The sequence below is a fragment of the Geotrypetes seraphini genome, chromosome 1 (genome assembly GCF_902459505.1).
Source record: "Geotrypetes seraphini chromosome 1, aGeoSer1.1, whole genome shotgun sequence".
NCBI classification, from domain to species: domain Eukaryota; kingdom Metazoa; phylum Chordata; class Amphibia; order Gymnophiona; family Dermophiidae; genus Geotrypetes; species Geotrypetes seraphini.
In genome coordinates this window covers 479,456,082-479,482,005 of record NC_047084.1, presented here as the reverse complement: position 1 = coordinate 479,482,005, position 25,924 = coordinate 479,456,082, and the positions used below count along the sequence as shown (strand labels likewise).

Genomic DNA, 25,924 nt, shown 5'->3' with positions numbered 1-25,924 from the left:
GGACTAAATGGCTCTATGGATCCAACTAGAGATCATAGCCCTAGAAGCGGGAGAACCCCACAGAATAAAATGAGCCACCATAACAGGTGGATAGAAAGCGAAACTCTTGAGAGACCCGCCAATAATGCAGGAGCACCCTGCGCACATCCCAACTTCTTCAGCAGACAATCCTGAGATTGGAATCTGTCAGCTGAACAACCAGGAAATACACTTCCGGATGGACATGGAAAGCCGAAACTTCATTCTGCAAAAAGGAAGGAATTGTCCGCTATCAGGAACTCGGATCAAAGGGTTTCAACATGACAATGCCTGCCATTCAGAAACTCTACTGTCCCAAGAGAGAGTGACCATAAAAAACAGTCTGGAGAGTTAAATCCCGGAGAGAAGCATCTCTCAGCGGTTCAAAAGGAGCCCTGGCAAAGCCAGACAGCACCACATTAAGGTCCCAGACTGAGAACGGATTCTAAACGAGCGGCCAGAAACGAAGATATTTTCAAAAAACCGAGCAATATCCGGTACAACTCCAAAAAGAACTGCTAATCCTGGGATCTAAAACCAGAGAGACCGGCTACCGGAATCCGCAGAGACCCGCTTTGAGAAAGCAAGGACCCGCGACACCTAGCCGAAGAAAGTTCCACCTGTTCTTGGTACTCCAGTGCTCAAAAGGTCTTCTACACCTTAGCGTAAGCCGACACCGTGGATGGCTTGATAAACCTAAGAAGCTTTAGCTATGACAAGCTCCGAATTGCCTTTTTTTTTTTTTTGTAAGGCTGTGCATTCAAGAGTTAAGCCGTAAGAGCAAAATGACCCAGCTCCTTCATGGCAACCGGGCCTGGGTGAGAAGGCCAGGAAAGACACTCAGGCGTTGACTGTATGCCACCCACAGCCACTTCAGATCCGGGCACCACAGCCTTCCATGCAAAGCGGGCACCACCAGAATGACACGGCTGAGATGAGTTGCAATCCTCCGAAGGGCCCGGTCGAACAACAGCCAAGGCGGAAAAACATATACTGCAGAAGAACCTCCGGAGGCCACAGTTGCTCAAGTCTCTCGCTTCCAAGCCGAATCTCCAACTGAAGAAGCGTGGACCATCTTGCTTTGCGCCGTGGCCATGAGGTTGAGGCAGGGCTGTCCCCAGTGCCTCATGATTGACCGAAATGCCTACAGCGCAAGGGGCCACTCACCCGGAACTCTAGACTGATGGCTGTCATTACTCTGATTTCTTTCACGCCCATTGCTGGGGTGGTGTATTCATCATTGGTCTGATATACACTAAGTTTGAACTGTGTGACAAAAAGTTGAGTGCATCAATAAAATTGTATATTAGAAGAAGCACTTAACTTTAGCCCGACGTTTACTCAACCGTTCCACTGTTTAGTTTCCTCAGGGGCCATGCCACTTCGTTCAACAAGCCACGCAACAACATACAAATTAATTCTTTTTGCATTTTAGAAACATCACTGGTAGCTTACTTCTCTATAATTATTGAAGAGGTTTCTATTTTGCAGGATGAAGTATGGGAACTGAGTTTTTATGGTAACTTTAAGCGCTGGTCACTGACATAAGAACATAAGAAGTTGCCTCCGCTGGGTCAGACCAGAGGTCCATCACACCCAGCATTTGCTTTCCCTCTGATGTCACTTCCTGGCCCTGTGACCTGGAAGTAATTTCAGAAGGAAGCCAGGCCAGCGCGAGCAGCAGGCCAGAGAATTTGCTCATGCTGGCGAAGATTTAAATAGATACGGGGAGGGGAGAAGGGAAGGTGTGAGCGAGAATGGGGGAGTGGAGGTATGCCAGCACCCCCATCAAGACGGTGCCTCCTTACCAAGCCATTGGTAACCAGCTATGTTGTGCAGTGTAGCCATTCACTGGCCAATCTGCTGACCAGGATCTTCACTGGGTGTTAGCCGGCCATCTCCCGCTGAATATGAGCAGATAGCCAGCCATGTGCTATTTGGCTGACCATAAGCTATCCTTGGCCAGCCAAATAGTGCTAGATATTGTGCACATTGTATTTATAAATGAAGAAGCACAGTTTTATATCCACAGTTTTATATCCAAACAGTTTATTGCTATGGTTCCTAATATGGTATTTTATTTTGTCTTTGCTCTTCTATTCCAGTGTATGATCTTCCTCCAGGATCCACCACATTCTTCGGGGATTCGCTGAGAAACGGATCAGAGGATACCAGTTTCCTCCAAATTAATGCTGTGGACCGTTGTCCTAGCCAGCTCTCTTCAATCTATACAGAAGGATAAAGAACCTCCACCCATCATGAAATTTCACTTGCTTATTGTCTTTTCTATCTGCTGGACTGTAGAAAAGTTACAGATGCTGTCAAGGACCTCTTTGTACGATAGAAAGAGGATCAGGCAATACCACAGAACTGATTTTGTGAAAATAAACTGGTCAGAAGGGAGTGCGGACTTTAAGAAAGTCGTCCCTCTATTTGTTTGTTGAACTTTATGGCATCCCTAATTGTCATGTCTTTAAAGGGAATTGAATGACTTAAATTGAAGTAACTGTGTATTGTTTCATACCAAATCACTGAAATTGCTGGTAGGCAGGGAGAAAATAGTTCCTGGAAATCCACAGAAAGTGAACTTTTCAAGGCACGACAGGAGTCCAGTGCTAGACTATGCAGCCCATTGGGCCGTGGTGCTTCCATTTTAAAATGCAACATGTCGCCACCTGCTGGAGACACAACTGCAACACTCCCTTGTTTGCAGCCTGCAATATGATTGCTACAGATCCTTTCGCTGATTTATCCGGTTGTGCTCCATAGCTTTGCTGCAACTGCATATTTAAATATCCATTTAATTTGATGTTTGTATAAAATAAGAAAGGTCTTGTTATATACATGAACCGCCCACAGTACACTATTTGCTTTATATACTGTATATAGCATCTGTAGGATGTTATGAAGCAAAAATTGTCATGCTTTGGGTGCAACAAACTCTTTTCTGAAAAGTAAGAAAGGTTAAAATGTAATTCTACATATGTGCCACATAAAAGTGAACATAGGAAGTCTAGTAGTCAATCCTTCTATTGAGTGCAACAAGATTGGGTGACAGCACTGAGATTTGTTTCATCTCAGTGCAAACTCTCATTGAGTACCTTATTCTTTAGATGAAGTCGTAGAATAGATTGATTTCACACGGTGAACTGATGGAATCTAGTCAAGATGTGCCTTGTTTACTTATTACATTGCACAATGAGTGCGATAGGGAATTCTTCCTCTGTCTTCTTGCAACTAGGACAGTTTTGAGGCCATCACTTTGCAACTTTTGTTTCATATACCGTAACTACAAACATTCTAAGTGGAGGATTATATGTACTGCATGATTTTAAAATGGTGCTCATGAAAATACAGCTAGCAGCGCTGTTTATCCAAAAATGTGTCCGGTGTACCTCCTACGCATGATGTGGAGAGCAAAAAGGTTCCCAAGGCTGAACTGCCTTGCTGTCGCAATGGAACAAGTGACAGCAGATTCCTCATTTCATGCGTTGCCACTAAACCTAGGGCTCCTTTTACTAAGCTGCGCTAGCGGTTTTAGGGCGTGCTTAGCGCACGCTACAATACCCCGCGTGCTAGACGCTAACGCCTCCATAGAGCTGGCATTAGTATTTTCCGCGTAGCGCAGGGGTTAGCGTGCGCTAAAAACGCTAACGTAGCTTAGTAAAGGGAGCCCTAAGTCTAAAACTTGTTTAGAATTGAAAAGTAAATTCTTTATGGGGATCTTAGACTATGCTGATAGCATGCTTGAAATGGGTCATGCCTGCATGTCTGAACACAGATGGATGAGGGCTATATTGGAGGTAGTTTTCTGCATTCGGGTTCCTACAGTTAAAAAAACAAAACAACTATTATCCGTTCCCTCACAATTTAAATGTGATCTTCCTACTTTGGATGGTGGGGACGGGTGTCAGAGAAAAAACGATAAATATGTTTGCCTTGCTTTGGATGAAGCTTGCTCCACTTGATTTGAAAACATGAAGACTGCAAATCAAGTGGAGCAAGCTTCATCCAAAGCAAGGCAAATCATAGGTTGCATACGCAGGAGTTTCGTCAGCTGTAAACCTGAAGTCATTATGCCATTGTATAGATCCATGGTGAGACCAATTCTGGAGGCCGCATTACCGTAAGGATGTGCTGAGACTGGAATCAGTCCAGAGAATGGCCACCCGGATGGTCTCGGGACTCAAGGATCTCCCATACGAGGAGCGGTTAGGGAAGTTACAGCTCTACTCACTCGAGGAACGTAGAGTGAGGGGAGATATGATCGAGACATTAAAGTATCTCACGGGCCGCATCAAGGTGGAAGAAGATATCTTCTTTTTCAAGGGTCCCGCGGCAACAAGGGGGCATCCATGGAAAATCAGGGGCGGGAAACTGCACGGTGACACTAGGAAGTTCTTCTTCACTGAAAGGGTGGTTGATCGCTGGAACAGTCTTCCACTTCAGGTCATTGAGGCCAGCAGCGTGCCAGATTTTAAGGCCAAATGGGATAGATATGTGGGATCTATTCGCAGAGATAGATAGGGAGGGTCATTGGGGTGGGCAGACTGGATGGGCCGTGGCCCTTATCTGCCGTCTATTTCTATGTTTCTATCTTTAATCTCTAAAGGAATTTAAAACTCAAAAATATCCATTGTTTTATGTTAAAAGACATAGGGCTCCTTTTACGAAGTCGCGGTAGTGGCTTTAAGTCGAGTGACTTTTAATCACGCGCTAACCCCCGTGCTAGCCGAAAAACTACCGCCTGCTCAAGAGGAGGGGGTAGCAGCTAGCGCATCCGGTGGTTTAGCGCACGCTATTATGCACGTTAAACCGCTAATGAGACTTCGTAAAAGGAGCCCACAGTTATCAGAACAAGGTATTTCTGTTTTGGATCCTTGCATATACTGAATCCTCACACACTTATACCTAAGGTAAAGGTCACTGGAAATAAACCTAGCTTCAGGTATCAGTTTGTTCTATATAAAGATGTCTGATATAATAGTTTACTAATGCAGCATGAAAGAGTTAACAGCTTGCTCTGCTTCTTCTCACAGATATTCTCAAAGCATCCTAAATAACTGTAAAAAAAAAAAAAGATACAGATCATTTTTTTCCTACTTTATATAATTTTATAGCAACTTTTTTTTATAAACTGCACTTTTTATTATTTGTATGACATCAAATTTTTCTTGATCAACATCAAATGAGAAAAAGAAGCACATGTATTCCAGTTCATACATGCAAAAAAGAGTTTATTTTGTACAGACAGCAGAGAATTTTGTGCAATAAAGCACTTTGGGGAAGGGAGAGGGAACAGAGAGTAGAAATATGTCTCCATATACCTTACCGACATTCTGTACATATTTATATATGCTTTCATACAACTTTCACATCATGTACATCATTTTATATTTGTGACTGAAGTTTTGCTACAAAGGCTGATCAGTTGCATATCGTGAATCAAATATTTTTAAAGAACTAGCTCCATTTTTTCTATTAATATGTATAGTTTTGTGATTTATCACAACTGTTTCATATAATCATAAGTTATTGTGTTTTATTTCATGAAGTCCTTTTATTGTAATGAAGGGTTTGAGCACATGGTACAAAATAAAACTGGAAATATATATGTGTGTGTGCAGTGTATGTGTTCTGCTTTCCATAAAATTAGTTTCCAAACATTTGAGTTTCATAGACATTTGGCATGACTTATGCAACAAGGAATGACTAGAACCTATGGGGCTCATAATCAAAAGAGAAAAACATCCAAAAACCGGCCTAAGTCAGCACTTGGATGAACATTTCTCAAAAACGTCCAAGCGCCAAAAATAAAAATGGGTTTTGGACATATTTCTAAATGACCTAGGCCTTCATAGTGCCGCTGAACAACCAAAGCTAAACCATGTAAAACATGGTCTAAGTCACAAAAAACCACCTAAAGTCACCAGATAAGCACTGAAAACATATAACACAGACCCCCACACACTATCCCAGTGATCCCCAACACCCCACCCCCATAAAAATATTAATCACACCTTTAAAATTCAGCCTCCAGACCATCATCACCTGGCTGCCTGGCATAGGAAAGCTTAGTCGTCCAGCACAGAGGCAGCTTAAGTCGTCTTGGGGGTGGGTTAGAGACTCATTGAGAGGAGGACTCATGCCCATAAGCCCCTGTAATCACTGCATTGATACTTAAACATGTGCACTCCCCTATACACCCTCAAAACCCTTTTGTACCAGCATATAAGTGGCTCCTGCAGCCATAAGGGCTATTGGAGTAGTAGATAAGTGGGTCTAGGGGATTCTGGAGGTGGTTTGGGGGACTCACAATTATCTATGAGGGAGATGTAGTGAGATGAAGACATGGCACCCTTTTTGTGAAGTTCACAGCAGTGCCCTGTAAGGTACCTTACTATTTAGGTGGCATGTCTGGGTGTTCAGTTCATCACTTTGCAGACCCCTCCCACGTCCAACAGGGCTTGTTCTTGGACAAAAAGTTGGAAGAAAATGTGGTATAAAGATGGACGATATTTGCTCACTTACCTTTTTTTTTTTTTTTTATCGCACAGTAATTGCAAACCGGCACAGAATAGTTGTTATGAAGTAAACCGGCACAGAGTATGAAGTAGTAAATTGGCAAAGTAGTAAATCGGCACAGAGTGAGTTGTGTACAGTAAATCGCCACTGGACACTCGTTTAAAAGCGAACTTACATCCACCGAACGTGCACAAATGGAAAATTGTTATGGCGACCGTAGAACATGAATGCTATATGTCCCCAACGGAAAATGTTAGACTAAACTTGATGGCACTTTGAAAAGAAAACAACAGTATGCAAAAGCATTAAGGGATCAGGGAGCAAGGCAGAATATAAATAAAACAAAAGTTTTGGTTAGCGAGTGTGCTTATATGAACAACTTGAAAGTTTAAAGTTGCCTGCGGCGGCTCCTCACAGAATCGTAAATCACGCATGCGGTTTTGGAAGCTTCAGTCTGCCCTGCTCCCTGCTCCTTGCCTTGCCTTAGTGTATTTTTAAGTTGAAAGATGCAGCGGCGGCTCCTCTCAAGATCCCTGACTGCATCGGACTTCCGACGCAGGTGGGCATTGTGAGAGGAGCCGCTGCCACGTCTTTCAACTTAAAAATACACCAAGGCAAGGAGCAGGGCAGACCGAAGAACAGCACAAAACAGAACCCTAAGCGCGCATGCGCACTCCTGCCTGCGGGAGACAACAGCGCACGGAAAATGGAAGCACACAGGTAAGCGTGCGCATGCACGCTTAGGGTATTATTATATTAGATATTAGATATATTCATGAAGGATTTTTCAAAATGAAAACTCAGTAGATCCTTTTCCTTCCCTAATCTAACCCTACCTCTTTTTCAATCATAGTACTTTTAATCTTCCAGTGGTGACATCCTCACTCTTCTATGGCCCTTTTCAAAACAGTTAGATGGCTGTTTACCTATATAAAAACGCTTAAAAACTGCCCCTCCTCTTCATAAGGAAATAAAATGTTAGAAAAAAACTTTTGCAAAGTGCCTATTGTCTGTTGAAATAAGAGAAAAAAAACCTACAAGGAATCTGAAGCACTGTTAACACACTTTTAGCAGGTGTCAGCAGCAGAGGATGACAGCCTGTTGCTTGCATAGTTAAAGTGGAATTTAAGAAAGATAAATGACTTATTCAGTTATTGCTGGACAGTTTTGTAAAGTTCTTGTTGCTCAGGAGATAGTTACAGGAATGCAGTTAAAAGGGCCAGGATGGAAGGACACAGCATTCACACCATCTTAGTCAGGGACCCAACTTTATCAGGGCAGTGAAATAAAACCTGCAAGACGGGACTGATTATATAAGAAATTAAAAATAATCAGTGCAACTGCCAATGTAAAAGCTCAGTTTTGCATAAGTCATCTAAATATGAGGGGCTACTGAAAAGTTCTCAGCCCAACCAACAAAGTTGGGGCAGTCTCCATCGCCAAAATCATCTGTAGTACCTGAAGATTGGAGGGTGGCCAATGTTACGCTTATTTTTAAAAAGGGTTCCAGGGGAGATCCAGAAATTACAAACCGGTATGCCGGAGCGCAGTGCCGGGCAAAATAATGGAAACAATTATAAAAGATAAAATTGTGGAACACGCAGACAAACATGATTTAACAAGACAGAGTCAGCATGGGTTCAGTCGAAAGAGATCTTGCCTCACCAATTTGCTTGACTTTTTGAAGGTGTGAATAAACATGCGAATAAAGGTGAGCCAGTTGATATAGTGTATCTAGATTTTCAGAAAGCTTTCAGCAAAGTTCCTCATGAGAGACTCCTGAGAAAATTAACGAATTATGGGATAGGAGGCAATGTTCAATTGTGGATTAAGAATTGGTTATTGGACAGAAAACAAAGGGTAGGGTTAAATGGTAATTATTTTCAATGGAGGAGGGTAAATAGTGGAGTGCCACAGGGATCTGTACCGGGACCGGTGCAATTTAACTTATTTATAAATGATCTGGTAATTAAATTTGCGTATGACACTAAACTGTTCAAAGTTGTTAAAATGCATGTGGACTGAAAATCACAGAACTAAGGGGCTCATAAGCTAAAGAGAAATACGTCCAAAAACCGGCCTAAGTCGGCACTTGAACAAACATTTCTCATAAACGTCTAAGTGCTGATACTAAAAATGGGTTTTGGACATATTTCTAAACGACCTAGGCCTTCATAGTGCCGCTGAATGACCAAAGCTAAACAGGGCATTTCGGGAGGAGTGTCAAGGGCTGGAATTGGGCAGGATGTGGGCCAGCTTAGACTTAGTCGTACAGCATGTATAACCTTAAGTTATACAGCCGACGATCGACGGAACTTGGACGTTGTGACTTAGACCATGTAAAACATGGTCTAAGTCACAAAAATCCACCTAAACTCACCAGATAAGTACTGCAAACACATAACACAGACCCCCCACACACACTACCCCAGTGATATCCGAACCCCCCCTCATCCCCCATAAAAATATTAATCCCATCTTTAAAATTCAGCCTCCAGACCATCATCACCTGGCTGCCTGGCATAGGAAAGCTTAGTCGTCCAGCACAGACGCAGCTTAAGTCGTCTTGGGGATGGGTTAGGGACCCATAGAGAGGAGGGCCCATGCCCATAAGCCCCTGTAATCACTGCAATGATACTTAAACATGTACACTCCCTTATACACCCCCAAAACCCTTTTGTACTGGCATATAAGTGGCTCCTGCAGCCATAAGGGCTATTGGGGTGGTAGATAAGTGGGTCCAGGGGATTCTGGAGGTGGTTTGGGGGGCTCACCGTAACCTATAAGGGAGCTGTAGGGAGGAGAAGACAAGGCACCCTTTTTGTGAAGTTCACAGCAGTGCCCTGTAAGGTACCCCACTATTTATGTGGCATGTCTGGGTGTGCAGTCCATCACTTTGCAGACCCCTCCCACGTCCAACAGGGCTTGTTCTAGGCGTTTTGGACTTGAACGAAAAGTTGGACAAAAACATGGTATAATGATGGACGATTTAGCAACTTGGACGATCAGATCGGCAGGACATATAATTGGACGTATTTTTCGAAAATGTGTCTTAGGCTGTTACTTTGGACGACTTGCGAGTTGGACGCAAACTGACTTAGACGTCCCTTTCGATTATGCCCCTCCACGTGTATAGAACTCGATGGAGATTGCCCCATCTTTGTTGATTGGGATGAACTTTTCTGCAGCCCCTTGTAGAGAAAGTTTTCCCAGGTATTTTATAAAATGCTCTGTGAAAGTAAAGCCTCTTGTAAAATATGTATAAGGATGCAGGAAATATACATATAGTTGCAGTACGAACAGTGAAAGCAGCCGTGTTTTAAAGCAACATACAGTCAACTCTACCTAAGTGCACGTGGGTTAAGCGCATGCTTCGGTTATTCGCAGCCTACCAGCATGGTCCCCTTTTTTTTGCATTAAAGTCAATGGATGTAAACTCTGGATAATTGCAATTCTGATAAGCGTATGCAAACTGATGTTATAGGCCCTACCTCTATTCACATTACGTTCACTCCGGTTAAAAGCAATCACATTCTCATGTGGATGAGCCACGTGTTTCAGATCAGCAGTATAGGCCTGGCCAGGTGTTCAAACTTTTGGAACTGTATCATGGCATCGCATGGACAAAAATCTTTGTCTGAACGTGTCCACCATGCTGGACAAAAGTCATTGTCTTTGGATGAACATGTCGATGTCTTAAAGAGACGTGACCAATGGGAGAGTCAGGTCTCTATTGCACAACTTTACAGCGTTCATCCTAGCCAGATTTCTCAGATTTACAAAAAAAGCAAGCCATATTGAAAGACTGGCAAAACAACAGCAATCCTACCAGAAACGGAAAAGAATTGGGAAGGCTGGTGACGTTGAACAGGCTTTGCTGCGATGGTTTGCTGAAGCTAGAAGTCATCAACTGCTAATCAGTGGGCCTCTGCTGATGGAAAAAGCATCACAGCTATCCTAAGAACTGGGCGCAGAAGACTAAACTATTGAACTTAAAAAAAAGCAACAACAAATGGATGGCTAGAGAGATGGAAAGTTCGTAACGGCATAAAATTTAAGAAGCAACATGGCGAAAAATAAGACGTGGATGAGTTTGGTGCAGAAATATGGGTCATGGAAGTATTGCCATTAGTCATTGGTGGATATGACTCATGCGATGTTTTCAACACCGATGAGATGGGCCTCTACTGGCATGCCATCCCTGATGGAACATTGGCTTTCAAACGCAGCGAAACTGTTGGCTTCAAGGTGCCAAAGGAACGATTGACACTGCTGCTCAGTTGCAAAATAGACGATAGTGAAAAGCTCGAGCCACTGGTGATTGGGAAGAATTGAAATCCTCGGTGCTTCAAAAACATTAAACGCCTGCCTGTAGAATATGAAAGCAACAAAAATGCATGGATAACTGCGATACTGTGGATTGAATGGTTGCAGAAGCATGACAATCTGATGAGAAGGCGTAGGAGGCAGATTGTAATGCTGTGTGATAATTGTGCAGCACACAGCAATGACGTAATTTAATTTAATTTTATTTCTTGTATACCGCTATACCGTGAGATTCAAAGCGGTTTACAGTAAAGATACAAAAAAGATGCAATAAAATAATATAAATGAAGAAAGTACTTGGAAGTTCCCTTACTGTCCCAAAGGCTCACAATCTGGTTAAAGTACCTGAGGAAAAAAAAAAATTATTAGACTATGAACATAGAATAAATAAAGGCAGAGATACAGTACATAGGAAATTATTTCTGAATACATTATATAGGAATTATTTTCGGTTACATTACATGTGAAGGAATTAAACATAATAAATTACATATCATTAGAAAATTAAATCTAGTTACATTATAAAGAGTCTTAACTGATTTCCACATGACGATTAAGGAAATTAGTAAAAGATGAATTAGTAAAAGATATTAGGAATAGTATTGATTACATGGTATTCCGATTACTTTAATTAGGACATTGAGAAGATGGTACCAGATAATAAACTAAACTTGGGGATGTTAAAGAGGGGATAGGAGGGGAAGAGTTTAAGTAGTTTGAATATACTTTATGAATAGAAGAGTTCTGATTTCTTTACGGAAGGCTTTGAAGTCGGATATTGTGGTCAACAATTTAGAGATTGAGGGTTCAATTTTTGCTGCTTGTGTCGCTAGGAGGTTATTATATAACTTCTTGCGCTGGGTGCCTTTGAATGATGGATAGGAGAATAGGGTCTGTGATCTTCTTGTTCTAGTTGGAAGTAGACGATTTAGGCAATTGTAAAGATAGGCGGGTGCCATACCGTAAATTACTTTGAAGAGTATACAGTTTAGTTTGAATTGAATTCTGGCTCGGATCGGTAGCCAATGTGATTCTAGGTAGGCATTAGTGATATGGTCAAATCTTCCAAGAGAATAAATCAGCCTGAGGGCTGTATTCTGAACTGACTGTAATTGTTTGATCATATAAATGGGGCAAGGCAAATAGAGAATATTGCAATAGTCTACTAGTCCTAGTACAAAGGATTGAACGATAATCCTATATTGATCTTTATCAAAGAATTTTCTAATTTTTCTTAAGTTGCGCATTGTGAAGAATGCTTTTTGGGTAGTTTTATTTAATTGAGTCAGCATCGTACAGCATCTGTCAAACATCACACCCAGAATTTTAAGGGAAATCTGTATTGGATACTTAATTGCTTTAATTTCTAAGTCTGTTATGGAAGGATTTTTGTCTGTTTCTAGCAAAAGGAATTTGATTTTGTCTGCATTCAACTTCAATTTATGGTTGGTCATCCATTTTTCTACTTCCTCCAAAATTATTTCCAGGTGACCCAATGAGGTTAGGTCTTGGGTATCATATGGGAGGAGAATGGTAATGTCATCTGCATAACTGAAAGATGTTACATTTAGGTTATCTAAGGTGGTACCGAGAGAGGATAAAAAGAGATTAAAAAGAATGGGTTATGGTGGAGACCCCTGAGGAACTCCACAAGGGTTAGACCATGGGTCTGATTTAAAATCTTTTAATTTGACTCTATAAGTTCTTGTTTTGAGGAATCCTTGGAACTAATTATAGACCTTACCAGAAATCCCAATGGCATCTAGTCTCTGGAGTAGAATGGAGTGATCAACAAGATCGAAAGTGGCGGAGAGATCTAGTTGAATTATTAGGATCCTACGTCCTTGGCTGAGGTACTGTCAAGCTATGTCGAGCAGAGTTGCTAGTAGGGTTTACGTGCTATGATTTGTTCTGAATCCTGATTGTGAAGAATGTAATATATTGTGGTCATCTAGGTAGTTGGAGAGATATTGTGCCACAAGACCTTCGATCAGACACTGGCGTATCTTAAGTGAAACAACTCTGAATGAGTTAGCCCCAGAAAAAAAATCAAACAGAATCTGCAGATCTTCAGACAAATGGTTTGACCCTGAACTTCTCCAACTAAAAAGGCATTGCAGACAACTTGAAAGAGCTTGGAGAAAAAAGAATCTAGACCAAACTAGAACGGCTTGGAGAAACCAAATCAAACAATATAACATCAAACTTAAGGAAAAACGCAAAGCATACTATTCTAAACTAATTGGCACTAACACTCCAGACACTAAAATTCTCTTCAATCTAGTAAAAAAACTTACAGATACTAACCCTTTCCTGGCCACTCAAGGTAATAAACCACCATCTGCATCTCAATTAGCTGTTTATTTCAAACTTAATCTTTAATTAAAACAATCTTTAATTAAATTTGCTTTTGGGCCAATTGATCTAATATTCATGTAAGCACATGTTAACAATTTGTGTTTTATGGTGGCTTTAGGTATGCAATATGGATAAAGAAGATTTATTGGTAGTGATTGTTGTTTTTGAGTATTTGTTTTGAGTTTTATTTTTGAATATTTATTTGGATATTTTTTTTCCTGGATGGTGGTCATGTATTCTTGGATAGTCAATGGACAAGGTATTAAAGATCTGGAGGTGTAGATTTTTCTGGAAGGAAGAGGTTGTCTATAATTTGCTTTATGGATTGGGATATGTGATATATGAAATCCTGTAGTCATCGAGTTAGAAATGAGTTGAGGGAGTAGTAGGAGGGAAAGTATAAGTTTAAATGTGCGATTTGACATCTTATTTGTGAGGTGGAAGGTTCTTAGTACTTGTTTCTTTGAATTGAGCTATGTTTAGGAGAATTTGAGAGATTTTGTGAGGTATTTGTGAGATTGTCTGTAGTAAGACTAACCAACATTAAACTCGTGTTTCTTCCATCAAACACAACCTCTTTGATGCAACTGATGGCTCAAGGGATAATCGGCAACTTCAAATGTCATTACAGGTTGCTCGTCTTAAGATATGTGATGGCAGTGATTGATGCAAGCACGGAATCCAGCCCCCGAGCTGCTGAGCTCACGAGAAAAATGACGGTGCTCGGCTCTCTTCACATGGTACGGGAGGCGTGCAGTTGAGTCTTATCATCAACGATTTCAAATTGCTATCGACGGGCGAGCTTCATTCATGCATCTGATGAAATAACTGAAGCTGACACTTTGTCCATTGAACTCCCAGCTGAACTCTCGCCACAGGAGTTTGAGCTATATGTCGCTGTTGACAACGATGTGCCCACATTATCTGACAGCACTAATTCCGATATCTGTACAGTCATAAAGGACACTGCAAACAACCAAGAGCCTGATGAGGATGGAGATACTGCTGCAGTCATCACAACTAATGAAACACCTGCAGAGATTGTTTCCTTCTCAGATGCGCTGAAGTCCCTACACATGCTGCATTGTTATCTGGAGATAAATGGATGTCACAACTATGAACAGTTTTACAGCATCAGTAGTAAGATACACAGCCTGAATCGTGCAATCTGCGTGCAGAAAACAATGACTGATTATTTCAGTAGAATGTTGGTTTAAAGAAAGGTTTGCAGTGTATTGCATTAGACGGAACAGTGCTGTTTCTATAACTGTTAAATTGTATTCGATGTGGTTTTTTTTTTGCTAAATAAAAGTTTTATTACATTTAACTACAGTGTACTCTGATTTTTCACCACTAAAAAGTGGTACTCCGATTAAGTGCACACTCCGTTTAAGCGCAAGTGGTGGTCTGGTCCGGAGGCCTTGCACTTAAGCGGAGTTGACTGTACTTAAAAAAAGAGTGGCATCACTCGGGGTTTTGATTGTGTAAGTGCCAGTATGTAAAATGATTATTTTAGAAGCACTATTTAGGATTTATGTGTGTTTAAACTACATTTAGACATTTCTATTGCATAATTATAAAACTATGATATACATGTTTAAAACTGAAAAACGTGCCCTAAGTTGCACAGGGGTTAGGCAGCAATGAATCCCTCCAAGCTTGCTATTGTACTTGTCAAAGTGAAAGACTGACTAGAGTCCAAGATAGGGATTAGATAGCAATGACCTATCTGTGAAGCTTAGTGCATGCTTTTCAGTTTTAGACATGTTCGAGTATATCTCAGCTTTGTAACATCAGGGTTATACATTTGTGTAATATAACTATTTAAATGCCAGTTTATACACATCTAAAACCCGAACAGTACATCTAAAATAAGCACCTTACATACTGGCACTTATTCAAAACCCTGAGTGATGCCACACTTTTTAGATTACAAGCCTCCAGAAATATGGCAGTAATAGTGGTATGTTTTACCAGTCCTCAATGTTAGTATAGTCAATAAATGCTGGACTAGTATAGAAAAATTAGTGATCGCTCATGAGTAAGCCTCAGTCCCACCACTCCACCGCTGTTCTATCTCATGACTGTGGGGAGAATTATGTGGCACTTCATCACTGGCTGCTCATATCAATTATGTAAAGCATACTTAGTAATTCGTGCGTTTTTCTAAAAAGATATTACAGTGCTATCTTTAATACTTAAAGTAGTATGTGTACTTAGCTTGTCAGCCAACGCCTGGGAGTCTAACCCGACATGTTTCGCGCCTACCGGCGCTGTATCAAGGGTCTCCCGAGGTCGCGCTTGTCACCCGACTCATGTTAATATCAAGAGTAATTGATATGAGCAGCCAGTGATGAAGTGCCACATAATTCTCCCCGCAGTCATGAGATAGAACAGCGGTGGAGTGGTGGGACTGAGGCTTACTCATGAGCGATCACTAATTTTTCTATACTAGTCCAGCATTTATTGACTACACTTTTTAGATTAATCATATTTGACCAGTTGTTGTCCTTCTAATGTCTCTACATATATATCTAGTTCATTCAATACACTCACTTCAACTAAATCTCATTTCAAAATATTAATCAGAAGCCATCAGACGCGGCTTTCTAATGGGACATAGTCTGCCCGCTGAGAAGTAATTTTAGTTGCAAGCCTCCTCATCAGTTTCGCATTCTCAATATTAGCTTCATCAATGTTTTGAATACAACTTTTTTTCCATTTCATTTCTGATTTTCTCAATATACCAAATATAGTAGAAATACTTAACTTAATAAGCCATTCATAAGCTCATTGCCAAACCCGTTAGCCTACCAAATTATACCAAATTATACCCTGATCCAGCCAAACAAGTAAGCTCTTCCCCCAGCATTCCGTTGGAAAAATCAATATGCTTGCTTTTAAATATTATCAGAAGTAGGAGATCAACTGCTTTTACACCTAAGCAGCACCAAGACCAGCCGCCACTATCGAGAGCTTTTGTCCCAATCCAGCCAGACGTGTATGCTCTTCACCATACAATTTGTTGGAGAGATCAATCTGCCTGCTTTTAAATATCAGCAGCATTGGGAAAACAACTGCTTTTACACCTAAGCAGCAGCGGGTCCATCCGCAACCACCAAGAACCCACAGACCCGAACCTGCCAGGAATGTGAGATCCGCCCCCCCTACAATTCGATAAGAAGATCAACTGTTTTTACACCTAAGCAGCAATAGGACCAGCCGCCACTACCGGGAACCCTTTGCCACGATCCAGCCAGACATATAAGATCTTCCCCCAGCATTCCATTGGATAGATCAATCTACCTGCTTTTAAATATCAGCAGCAGTGGGAGAACAACTGCTTTTACACCTAAGCAGCATTGGGACCAACCGCAACTACCAAGAGCCCATAGACCAGATCATGACAGGAGTGTGAGCTCCACACCTCCTGCAGTCCGCTAGGACTGTTCAACGGCTCCCCCCTCTGCTTCTATTCCTTTCTCTCCTCTCTTCTACCTTCCAAAGTATTTAGATCAATGCTGTCTTGTTAAAATGTTTATTTTATTTTTATTTTTCCTCTAACTCTACTTTTCACTTCTCTATTACCCTCCAGGTACTTTAGTTAGATTGTGAGCCTTCGGGACAGTAAGGGAATTTTTCAAGTACCTTTCTTATTTCTAATCTTAATGTATATTTTCTGTAAACCGCTTAGAACCTAACGGATGTAGCGGTATATAAGAAATAAATTACATTACATTACATATATTCAAAAATAATCATATTTTCTTACTTAGTTTCTCACATGTTCATTTGCATGCATAAACTCAGCAAAATGGTGCTTCAGCGTCTCTGGTCTTACCCAAGTCTCTCCTACAACTTTGATCTTACTATGTATGGATGCCCCTGCCATGTGGCAGTATCTCATAAGTCCTAAGTTAGGGACATCCAGTCCAGTTCAGCGTTCAATCCATTTGGCTCTAGTGTTTTTAATTCAAAAATCCAGCGCTGTTCTTTATAGTGCAATAGAGACTTCATATTGCCACCCTCCTCTTTTTTTTTAAGCATGTTCCTTTTTAGCATGGCTGCTTCCACTGTATGTGCTGCAACTATATGTGTATTTCTTGCATTCTCATATGTATTTTACAAAAGGCTTTACTTTCAATGTTTGTAATCCGCTTAGAACCTTTGTCAGGCTTCAGCGGAATATTTGTAACTGTTATGGATTCAAAACTGTGGTCATATTGTTTTAGAAAGTACCTTCAACCAGCTGAACTTCATATTAGAGAATGACATGGGGACAAATTTGTCCCTGTCCCAGCAGGAACTCAGTTTCCCTGTCCCGTTCACAAGAGTTTTGTCGCTGTCCCTGACCCACTCCCGTAAGCTCTGTTTTCACCGCACAAGCCTCAGACACTTATCATTTTTAAGTGTTTGAGGCTTGTGCAGGTAAGGACAAAGCATGCAGGAATGGGGCAGCGACAGGAAAAGAGCCACTGGGACGGGACGGGAAAATGAATTCCTGCGGAAATGGGTTAAAACTTATCACCGTGTCATTCTCTACTTCACATCACATCTCAGATTAAAAAATGAAAAGAGTTCTCAACTTTTCTTCTTCCCTTTAGCTGTACCGATCACACAGTGGATAACTGGAGTCGGCTAATCTGATGGCTCTATGGTTTTATCACATTGTAGGTAAACACAGTGGCTCATAAGGAACTCTGCCATGGATTCCAGCCTGCATATGGTTATTATTTTTCAAGAACCAGAACATGTGATGCACATTTTTCTATTTTATGAAAAGGAACATTTTGATAAAATATCTTCCATGAAATAGCATTGATTTGGTAAAATGTTTCATGAACTTATGTTTCTAATCATTTGGATGAATGAAAATCATATTAACTAAACAAGTTGTGACAGAATAATGGTCTCATGCTTCAAGAATGAACATCTGAACTTCATCTTGGCGTTTATTCAGTTTCAAAGCATTGCTTTTTAACCTGCATCAGCAGACCAGATCCTACTACAAACCTCCATTTTACTGGCGTGAGCCTTTAATTATTTTAAAGAATAGGGGGGTCATAAAGCATTTGTTTATACAAAGCTAAAATGAAAGTTTACATGACATTTAGTAATGAAGTATCATAACAAATCTTAGTTCAGTCTCTTTATTCAATTTTCAGATTTACAACCAAATAACAGTTGTTTCAAAAACATTACCATAGCAAGGAGAAAAACAACAAATAATCATTAGAGTACTCAAAATAATATAACATTATGGTAATGTAAAGCAGTCACAGTTTAAAAAGGGCTTTAAGTGCAATGTGTAAACAAAGAACATAAAACATGATGGCAGATAAAGGTCAAATGGCCCATCCAGTCTGCCCATCTGCAGTAACCAATAGCTCTTGCTCTCTCTAAGAGATCCCACGTGCCTATCCCAAGCTCTCTTGAATTCAGACACAGTCTCTATCTCCACCAACCTGGGAGACTGTTCCACGCATCTACCACCCTTTCTGTAAAAACGTATTTCCTTAGATTACTCCAGAGACTATCACTTCTTAATTTTATCCTATGCCCTCTCATTCCAGAGCTTCCTTTCAAATGAAAGAGACTCGACTCATGTGCATTTACGCCACATAAATGTCTCTATCATATCTCCTCTCTCTCCTGCATTTCCTCTACAGCAGGGGTAGGGAACTCCGGTCCTCGAGAGCCGTATTCCAGTCGGGTTTTCAGGATTTCCCCAATGAATATGCATTGAAAGCAGTGCATGTAAATAGATCTCATGCATATTCATTGGGGAAATCCTGAAAACCCGACTGGAATACGACTCTCGAGGACCAGAGTTCCCTACCCCTGCTCTAAAGTATACATATTGAGATCTTTAACTCAGTCCTCATACACCAGGGGTGTCCAATGTCGGTCCTCGAGGGCCGCAGTCCAGTCGGATTTTCAGGATTTCCCCAATGAATATACATGAGGTCTATTTGCATGCACTGCTTTCATTGTATGCTAATAGATCTCATGCATATTCATTGGGGAAATCCTGAAAACCCGACTGGATTGCGGCCCTCGAGGCCTGACATTGGACACCCCTGTCATACACCTTATGACAAAGACCTTGCACCATTTTGGTAGGCTTCCTCTGTACCAATTCCATCCTTTTAATATCTTTTTTTAAGGTGTAGTCTCAAGAATTGTACACAATATTCTAAATGAGGTCTCACTAGAGTCTTATACAGGGGCATCAATACCTCCTTTATTTTACTGGTCATAACTCTCTCTATGCAACCTAGCATCCTTCTAGCTTTCGCCGTCAACTTTTCAACTTGGCTGGCCACTTTAAGATCATTATCTCCATTATCACCGCTATATCCAACTCATCTTCTTCCATCACAGCTTCTAGATCCAGATTCTTGTTTTCCATACCTTGAGCATTAGCATACAGTATACTGCTTTCCAGACATTGCCTCCTTTTTCCATCTATGTAGAGGTATTCAGTGATTTACTTACCTGAGGACAATACTCACCCCTGAGGACAATACTCACCCAGGGGTTTTGGTCACCCTGCCTCATCGCTTCTAGTTTAAAGCCCTGTTCAAAAGATTTGCTAGCCTGCCGCCGAAGACACTTCTTCTTTTCTTTCATAGATGCACACCATCTCTGCTCAGCAGCCCTTGGAAAATCATCCCATGGTCCAGAAAGCCAAAAGACTGTCAACAACACCATCCACATAGCCATGCATTCATCTCCAGGATGCGAGCTTCTTGCCCAGGTCCTTACCCTCGACAGGGAGGATTGGCAAGAATACAACCTGTGCACCTGACTTCTTCACCTTCTCTCCCATAGTCTCATAATTGAAGCAAAGGGAAAGCTTCTGGGGCAACCAAAGGCTGTGTGTTTAGCTGATGCTGCTGTTGACCCAAACATTGCAAGCTGTAGCCTGCAAGGAGAGGAAGAGAGAGGTACCAGATCCCGCAGGGTGAGGTGACAGGAAGAGAAAAATGCCACACCTGATTGGGACAGGGCAAAAGCTGCTAAATTTGAGGGGGGTGGGAGAAGAAGACTGGGAAGGGAAGAAAAGGAAAGGAAAGGGAGAAGAGAGGAGAGAAAAGTCAGAGCACAGGGAAGGGGAGGAAGAGATGAAAGGAGGGGAGTAAAGGAGTAGGGGGAGTAAAGGAGAGAGAGAGATGCCAAATCATTTGGGGAAGTTGAAGAAGGAAAGGAGAGATGGAAGGGAAAGAAACTGATATGCCAGACCATGCGGTGGGAGAGGGCGAGAATGAGAGGAGAGAGATGCCAGATCCAGGAAAGGGGGAAGAGAAAGGCAGCTAATTTTCATTTTTAAAAAGTATGTTTATGTGTATTCATGTAAAAAGGAGAGAAGGGGCACAGGCTGGATAGAAGAGGGAGATGACAGACAGTTAATGGAAAGAGCATAGAAAGAAGGTATATGCCATTTGGAAGCGGGGGGGGGGGGAGAGGGCAGATGCTGGATGAAAGGGGCAGATAAAGAGGGCATATGCTGGATGGAAGGAAGACGGTGAGAAGATGAGAAAAACAGAAACCAGAGAAGACAAAGGTAGGAAAAAAATATATATATATTTTGCTTTAGTTGTATTGATAAATGTTTATACAGTAGACTCTCTGTTAACCAGAACTCAATTAACCAGAACTCTCAAGCAACCAGAAAAAATTATAATGCTGTAATACTTTAAATAAAAATGAAAATAAAATCAATATCTGGCAGACATTTAAGTGTAAACTTGGCACACCACACCTGAATATGCCCACGCTTTGCCTACAACATGTCCAGTAGTTTGGAACTGTTTATGGTATGGCATAGTATGAGGTATAGTATTAGTTTAGGCCTATTTTTAATAGTAACACTCAAGCAACCAGAACCTACATTTATCCGGCATCTATCAATTTCCATAGGTGCCAGTTAAATGAGAGTCTACTGTAAAGAGAAAATAGAAATACAGTGATCTTTTTATTTGACTAATTTTAATACAATTCTGACTACCTTTTGAAGATCAAAACCCCCTTCCTCAGGTCAGGACAGGATACTGGAATAACAGCAGAATACTGTACTGTCCTGAGGAAGGAATTTTGGGCCTCTGAAAATTAATTGAAATATGAATTATCCCAATAAAATGATATTTTCTTATTGCCCATGTTTTTTTAATTTCTATTTGTTAATTTGTAAAGTGGTGATTGCCAGTTTTTTTTTCAAATTTACATCTATTATCTTTATATTTTTGACACTATTAGAGGACATGTATCACTGTTTCTGTGATGTTGCATTGTATGCAGAGTCTGGCTTCTTGGCAGTTCAGTTTAACTTTTGCATTCATATTTCTATTTTTAGTTTGTGATTACTTATTCCATACTAGACATCTGTATACTGTGTGTATAAAAAAAAGACAGAATCAATCTGTACTAATCTGGATTGTTTAGTTTTCAATGGGTGTATTGATGTTCTAGTGCTCACCGCAATGTTTAAGATGCTGCCTTTTCTTAGGTATACTCTTCTTGTTTGACTTGTGGATTATTACTAAAGATCATTTTTCCATATAGAGGAGAGAGGGATTAAAATATGATTGGCCCCAGGTGTCAAATACACTAGGTATGTCACTGTTCTCTAGGTTCACATTGAAAGTCTTCACCTAAAATTCCATACATTGGTGAGGCCATGAGAGTGCCTCAGCATCTGGGAAGAGATAGGAGGATATTATAATAGAGCTGATAATAGATTTTGCAATTCCAGGTGCGGACTGGGTTACAAACTCACAGGAATGAAAATTTGCAAGAATTTTCTGGAACCAAAATCAGCAAATAACTTTTGGGTTGTAAAATTTTCTAAGTTCTGAATTTGGGTGAATTGATTCCTCAGCTAGTCAGTAAAAAAAACAACTGATCCTCGTGTTTCTAGTTTGTATGTTTATATGAGTTCACTTTACACCAATGGCCATTGGCCAAAATTTTCATCTAGTGCTAAGCAGATTGTGTTGGGTGAGTTTTATATTTTTGAAAAATAATTCTTGGGATACAATGTGAAATTTTTTGGGGCACTTGTTCATTCTTTCTCTTGCTTCTTCCGTCTCCATTGCAATCATGGAAGCATAATCCTTCAGTCACAACTACATAGAATTATTTTAACAGACCCTCTCTTCCTCTGTATATTGTCTGATTATAGCAGAACTGTAAATGCTGAGACTCAAGGATCCCCAGGATCCTCGGTTGGCTCAAGCTGCAGAAGACCCATTGTAAGAATAAAACCAGGAACCCTCCACTACCACTCACATGGCTATTCATTTTGTGAATGAATGCATTTTTTTTTCCCAGAATGGAAAAACAGTGCCATGCCTTTCTAGTTCACTGACTGTGACATTTTTAAAAATGTGTTCATGTATAAGTTGAACCTTGGAACAATAGATTAACATGATGATTCTTGGGAATGACATGACTTTGAAATTCCCATCACATCCAATGGCGTTTGTGAACAGGTATGCGCTGAAACCTGGGATCTATTGTAAATTCATAAATGCGACATTGTTCTTCAGTAAAGATATCATTTATATCTTATGGTTTCAGTGATATCATAAAGAGAGTTCAAGGTTTGTGGAAGTTACTTCTGATATTACTGATGGAAATCAAACCACTTGTTTCCTTATCTTTATGGCTCACAAGTCACAATACTGAAACTTGAATCTTGGGCTCCAATCAGAAGTTTTTAACCCTATACCCTATTGTTTTAGCCCTTTTTTGTTCCTCTTTACTATAATAATTTGTAGTTCTGCTCCTCCTTCCATGAGCCTCAAGTAAGTAATGTTGATGTCAGTTACTTCATGTTCTGTTACCCCATTTTTATTATGGAAAACGCTTGGAAATTTTATAAGCATTGTATCAAATTTTTAAATAAAACTTGAATCTTGAAAACTATTATGAAGGGCTTCTGTCTTATTGACTTGTCATTTACATTGCAAGGTCATAAGAACATAAGAATAGCCTTACTGGGTCAGACCAATGGTCCATCAAACCCAGTAGCCCATTCTCACGGTGGCCAATCCTGGTCACTAGTACCTGGCCAAAACCCAAGGTGTAGCAATATTCCATGCTACCAATACAGGGCAAGCAGTGGCTTCTCTCATGTCTGTCTCAATAACAGACTATGGACTTTTCCTCCTAGAACTTGTCCAAACCTTTTTTAAAACCAGCTACGCTATGTGCTCTTACCACATCCTCTGGCAACGTGTTCCAGAGTTTAACTATTCTCTGAGTGAAAAAAAATTTCCTCCACTTGGTTTTAAAAGTATTTCCCTGTAACTTCGAGTGTCCCCCTAGTCTTTGTAATTTTTGACGGAGTGAAAAATCGATCCACTTGTACCCGTTCTACTCCACTCAGAATTTTGTAGACTTCAATCATATCTCCCCTCAGCCATCTCTTTTCCAAGCTGAAGAGCCCTAACCGTTTTAGTCTTTCCTCATATGTGAGGAGTTCCATCCCCTTTACCATCTTGGTCGCTCTTCTTTGAACCTTTTCTAGAACCACTATATCTTTCTTGAGATAAAGAAATCAGAATTGAATGCAATACTCCAGATGAGGTCACACCATGGAGCGAGATAGGTATATTATAACATTCTTAGTCTTGTTAACCATCCTTTTTGTTTTTTTAATAATTCCTAGCATCCTATTTGCTTTTTTGGCTGCCACCACACATTGGGCAGAAGATTTCATCATATTGTCTATGATGACACACAGATCCTAAGGACTAGATTTACTAAGGTGATTAATTTAGATTCCTAGTTCACTTGCATATTGAATAAATGTAGAAAATCAAATTTTAGAAAGCAGGGATTATTTTATATGAATTTGTGAATGCTTGCATATGGCAAGGGAGAATGACCTGGATGTGGATAGGATGGGATTAGGCCGAGGCCAAAATAAAAATAGACATTTTGTCCCTTTTTCAGAAGGAAGAGTGCAGATCTAAGCTCACTGAGATTAATGTCAGAATGTCCTGTACACCTGTTCCTGAGCATGTCTAGGTTTTGGTACTCTACAAGAGGGATTTAAGAGTTATTCCCTTAATCCCCTGTATTCCCCTTTCCCCAATTGTAATTTTGCTGAATGATTGTGGATTTACCCAATTGGGCACAGATCGACATGTAGGTTTCTAAAACAGCAAACAGAGACATGCTCATAAGTGCTGATAGTTATACATCCAGTGGCATAGTAAGAGGGTTGCGGAGGAGGGAGGGGCGGATCAACCCGGACACCACTTTGGTGGAAAGCTGGAACCTTTCTGTACCCCCTCCCCCCCAGCCACGCAAATGCCCTCCCTTCACCCACTGTACCTCTTTAAATCTTCATCAATGCAAGCAAATTCTCCTGCCTGCTGCTTGCGCCAACTTGGCTCCCCTCTGAAATCACTTCTGGATCGCGGGGCCAGGAAGTGATGTCAGAGGGAAAGCCAACACAGGTGCAAGCAGCAGGCTGGAGAAGCTGTTCGCACTAGTGAAGATTTAAAGAGGTACCGGGAGAAGGAAGGGCGCAAGTGTGGAATGGGGTAGGGAAGGAGTGGGGAGGGGAGGAGTACAGAGGGAGTGGAGTGGCGGCGAAAAGGAGTAATAGTAGGGCAGGAAGAGGTGCCACCACCCCAGGTTCCTCTTACCCTCGTTACTCCACTGCACACATCCATGGGCTCCTTTTACTAAGCTGTACTAGTGGTTTTAGCGCGTGCTACAATGCCGCACAAGCTAGACGCTAATGCCTCCATAGAGTTGGCATTAGTTTTTCCACGTAGCGGGGGGTTAGCGTGCGCTAATCTTCAGCGTGTGCTAAAAACGCTACCGCAGCTTAGTAAAAGTTGCCCTATGTCTTGAAATTGCTGACATACACATCTGTACTGACAATTAGATGTGTATGTTTTGAGTTGCTGCCAGTCATGCTTTAAACATTCACATCACTAAACTGGAAGCTCCTGCTGAGGTATCCAGCACATACATGTACATTCTTGCATGTTTTAGAAAAGGCTCTATGTTCATTTTAAAAATATTTTTATTGAAATTTTAACATAAGAAATACACATGAACAAAATAAAATCAAGCAGATTTTACAATTAAAATGTTAGTTACATTCAAATCATAGATGCAATGAGGACTAAAAGTATCTATGTTATCTAACCAATATACATATGAAGTCATTTATTCACAGATAACATAACATAAGAACATAAGCAATGCCTCCACTGGGTCAGACCTGAGGTCCATCGTGCCCAGCAGTCCGCACATGCGACGGCCCAACAGGTCCAGGACCTGTGCAATAATCCTCTATCTATACCCCTCTATCCCCTTTTCCAGAAGGAAATTGTCCAATCCTTTCTTGAACCCCAGTACTGTACGCTGCCCTATTACGCCCTCTGGAAGCGCATTCCAGGTGTCTACCACACTTTGGGTAAAGAAGAACTTCCTAGCGTTTGTTTTGAATCTGTCCCCTTTCAACTTTTCCGAATGCCCTCTTGTTCTTTTATTTTTCAAAAGTTTGAAGAATCTATCCCTCTCCACTCTCTCTATGCCCTTCATGATCTTGTAAGTCTCTATCATATCCCCTCTAAGTCTCCTCTTCTCCAGGGAAAAGAGTCCCAGTTTCTCCAATCTCTCAGCATATGAAAGGTTTTCCATACCTTTTATCAGACATGTCACTCTC

General features: G+C 40.9%; 1 protein-coding gene across 6 annotated transcripts in view; it reads left to right on the top strand.

The window, feature by feature from the left end:
- GLIS3 (GLIS family zinc finger 3) overlaps positions 1–3,998 on the top strand; it is a 658,803-nt gene extending 654,805 nt beyond the window's left edge. For all 6 annotated transcript variants that reach the window (XM_033925462.1, XM_033925454.1, XM_033925471.1 and 3 more), the window contains one exon: positions 2,124–3,998. In XM_033925462.1, coding sequence (XP_033781353.1) covers positions 2,124–2,260 — 137 coding nt within the window. In that variant the 3' untranslated portion in view covers positions 2,261–3,998. The remainder of the gene's footprint in view (positions 1–2,123) is intronic.
- Positions 3,999–25,924: the final 21,926 nt, after the last annotated feature.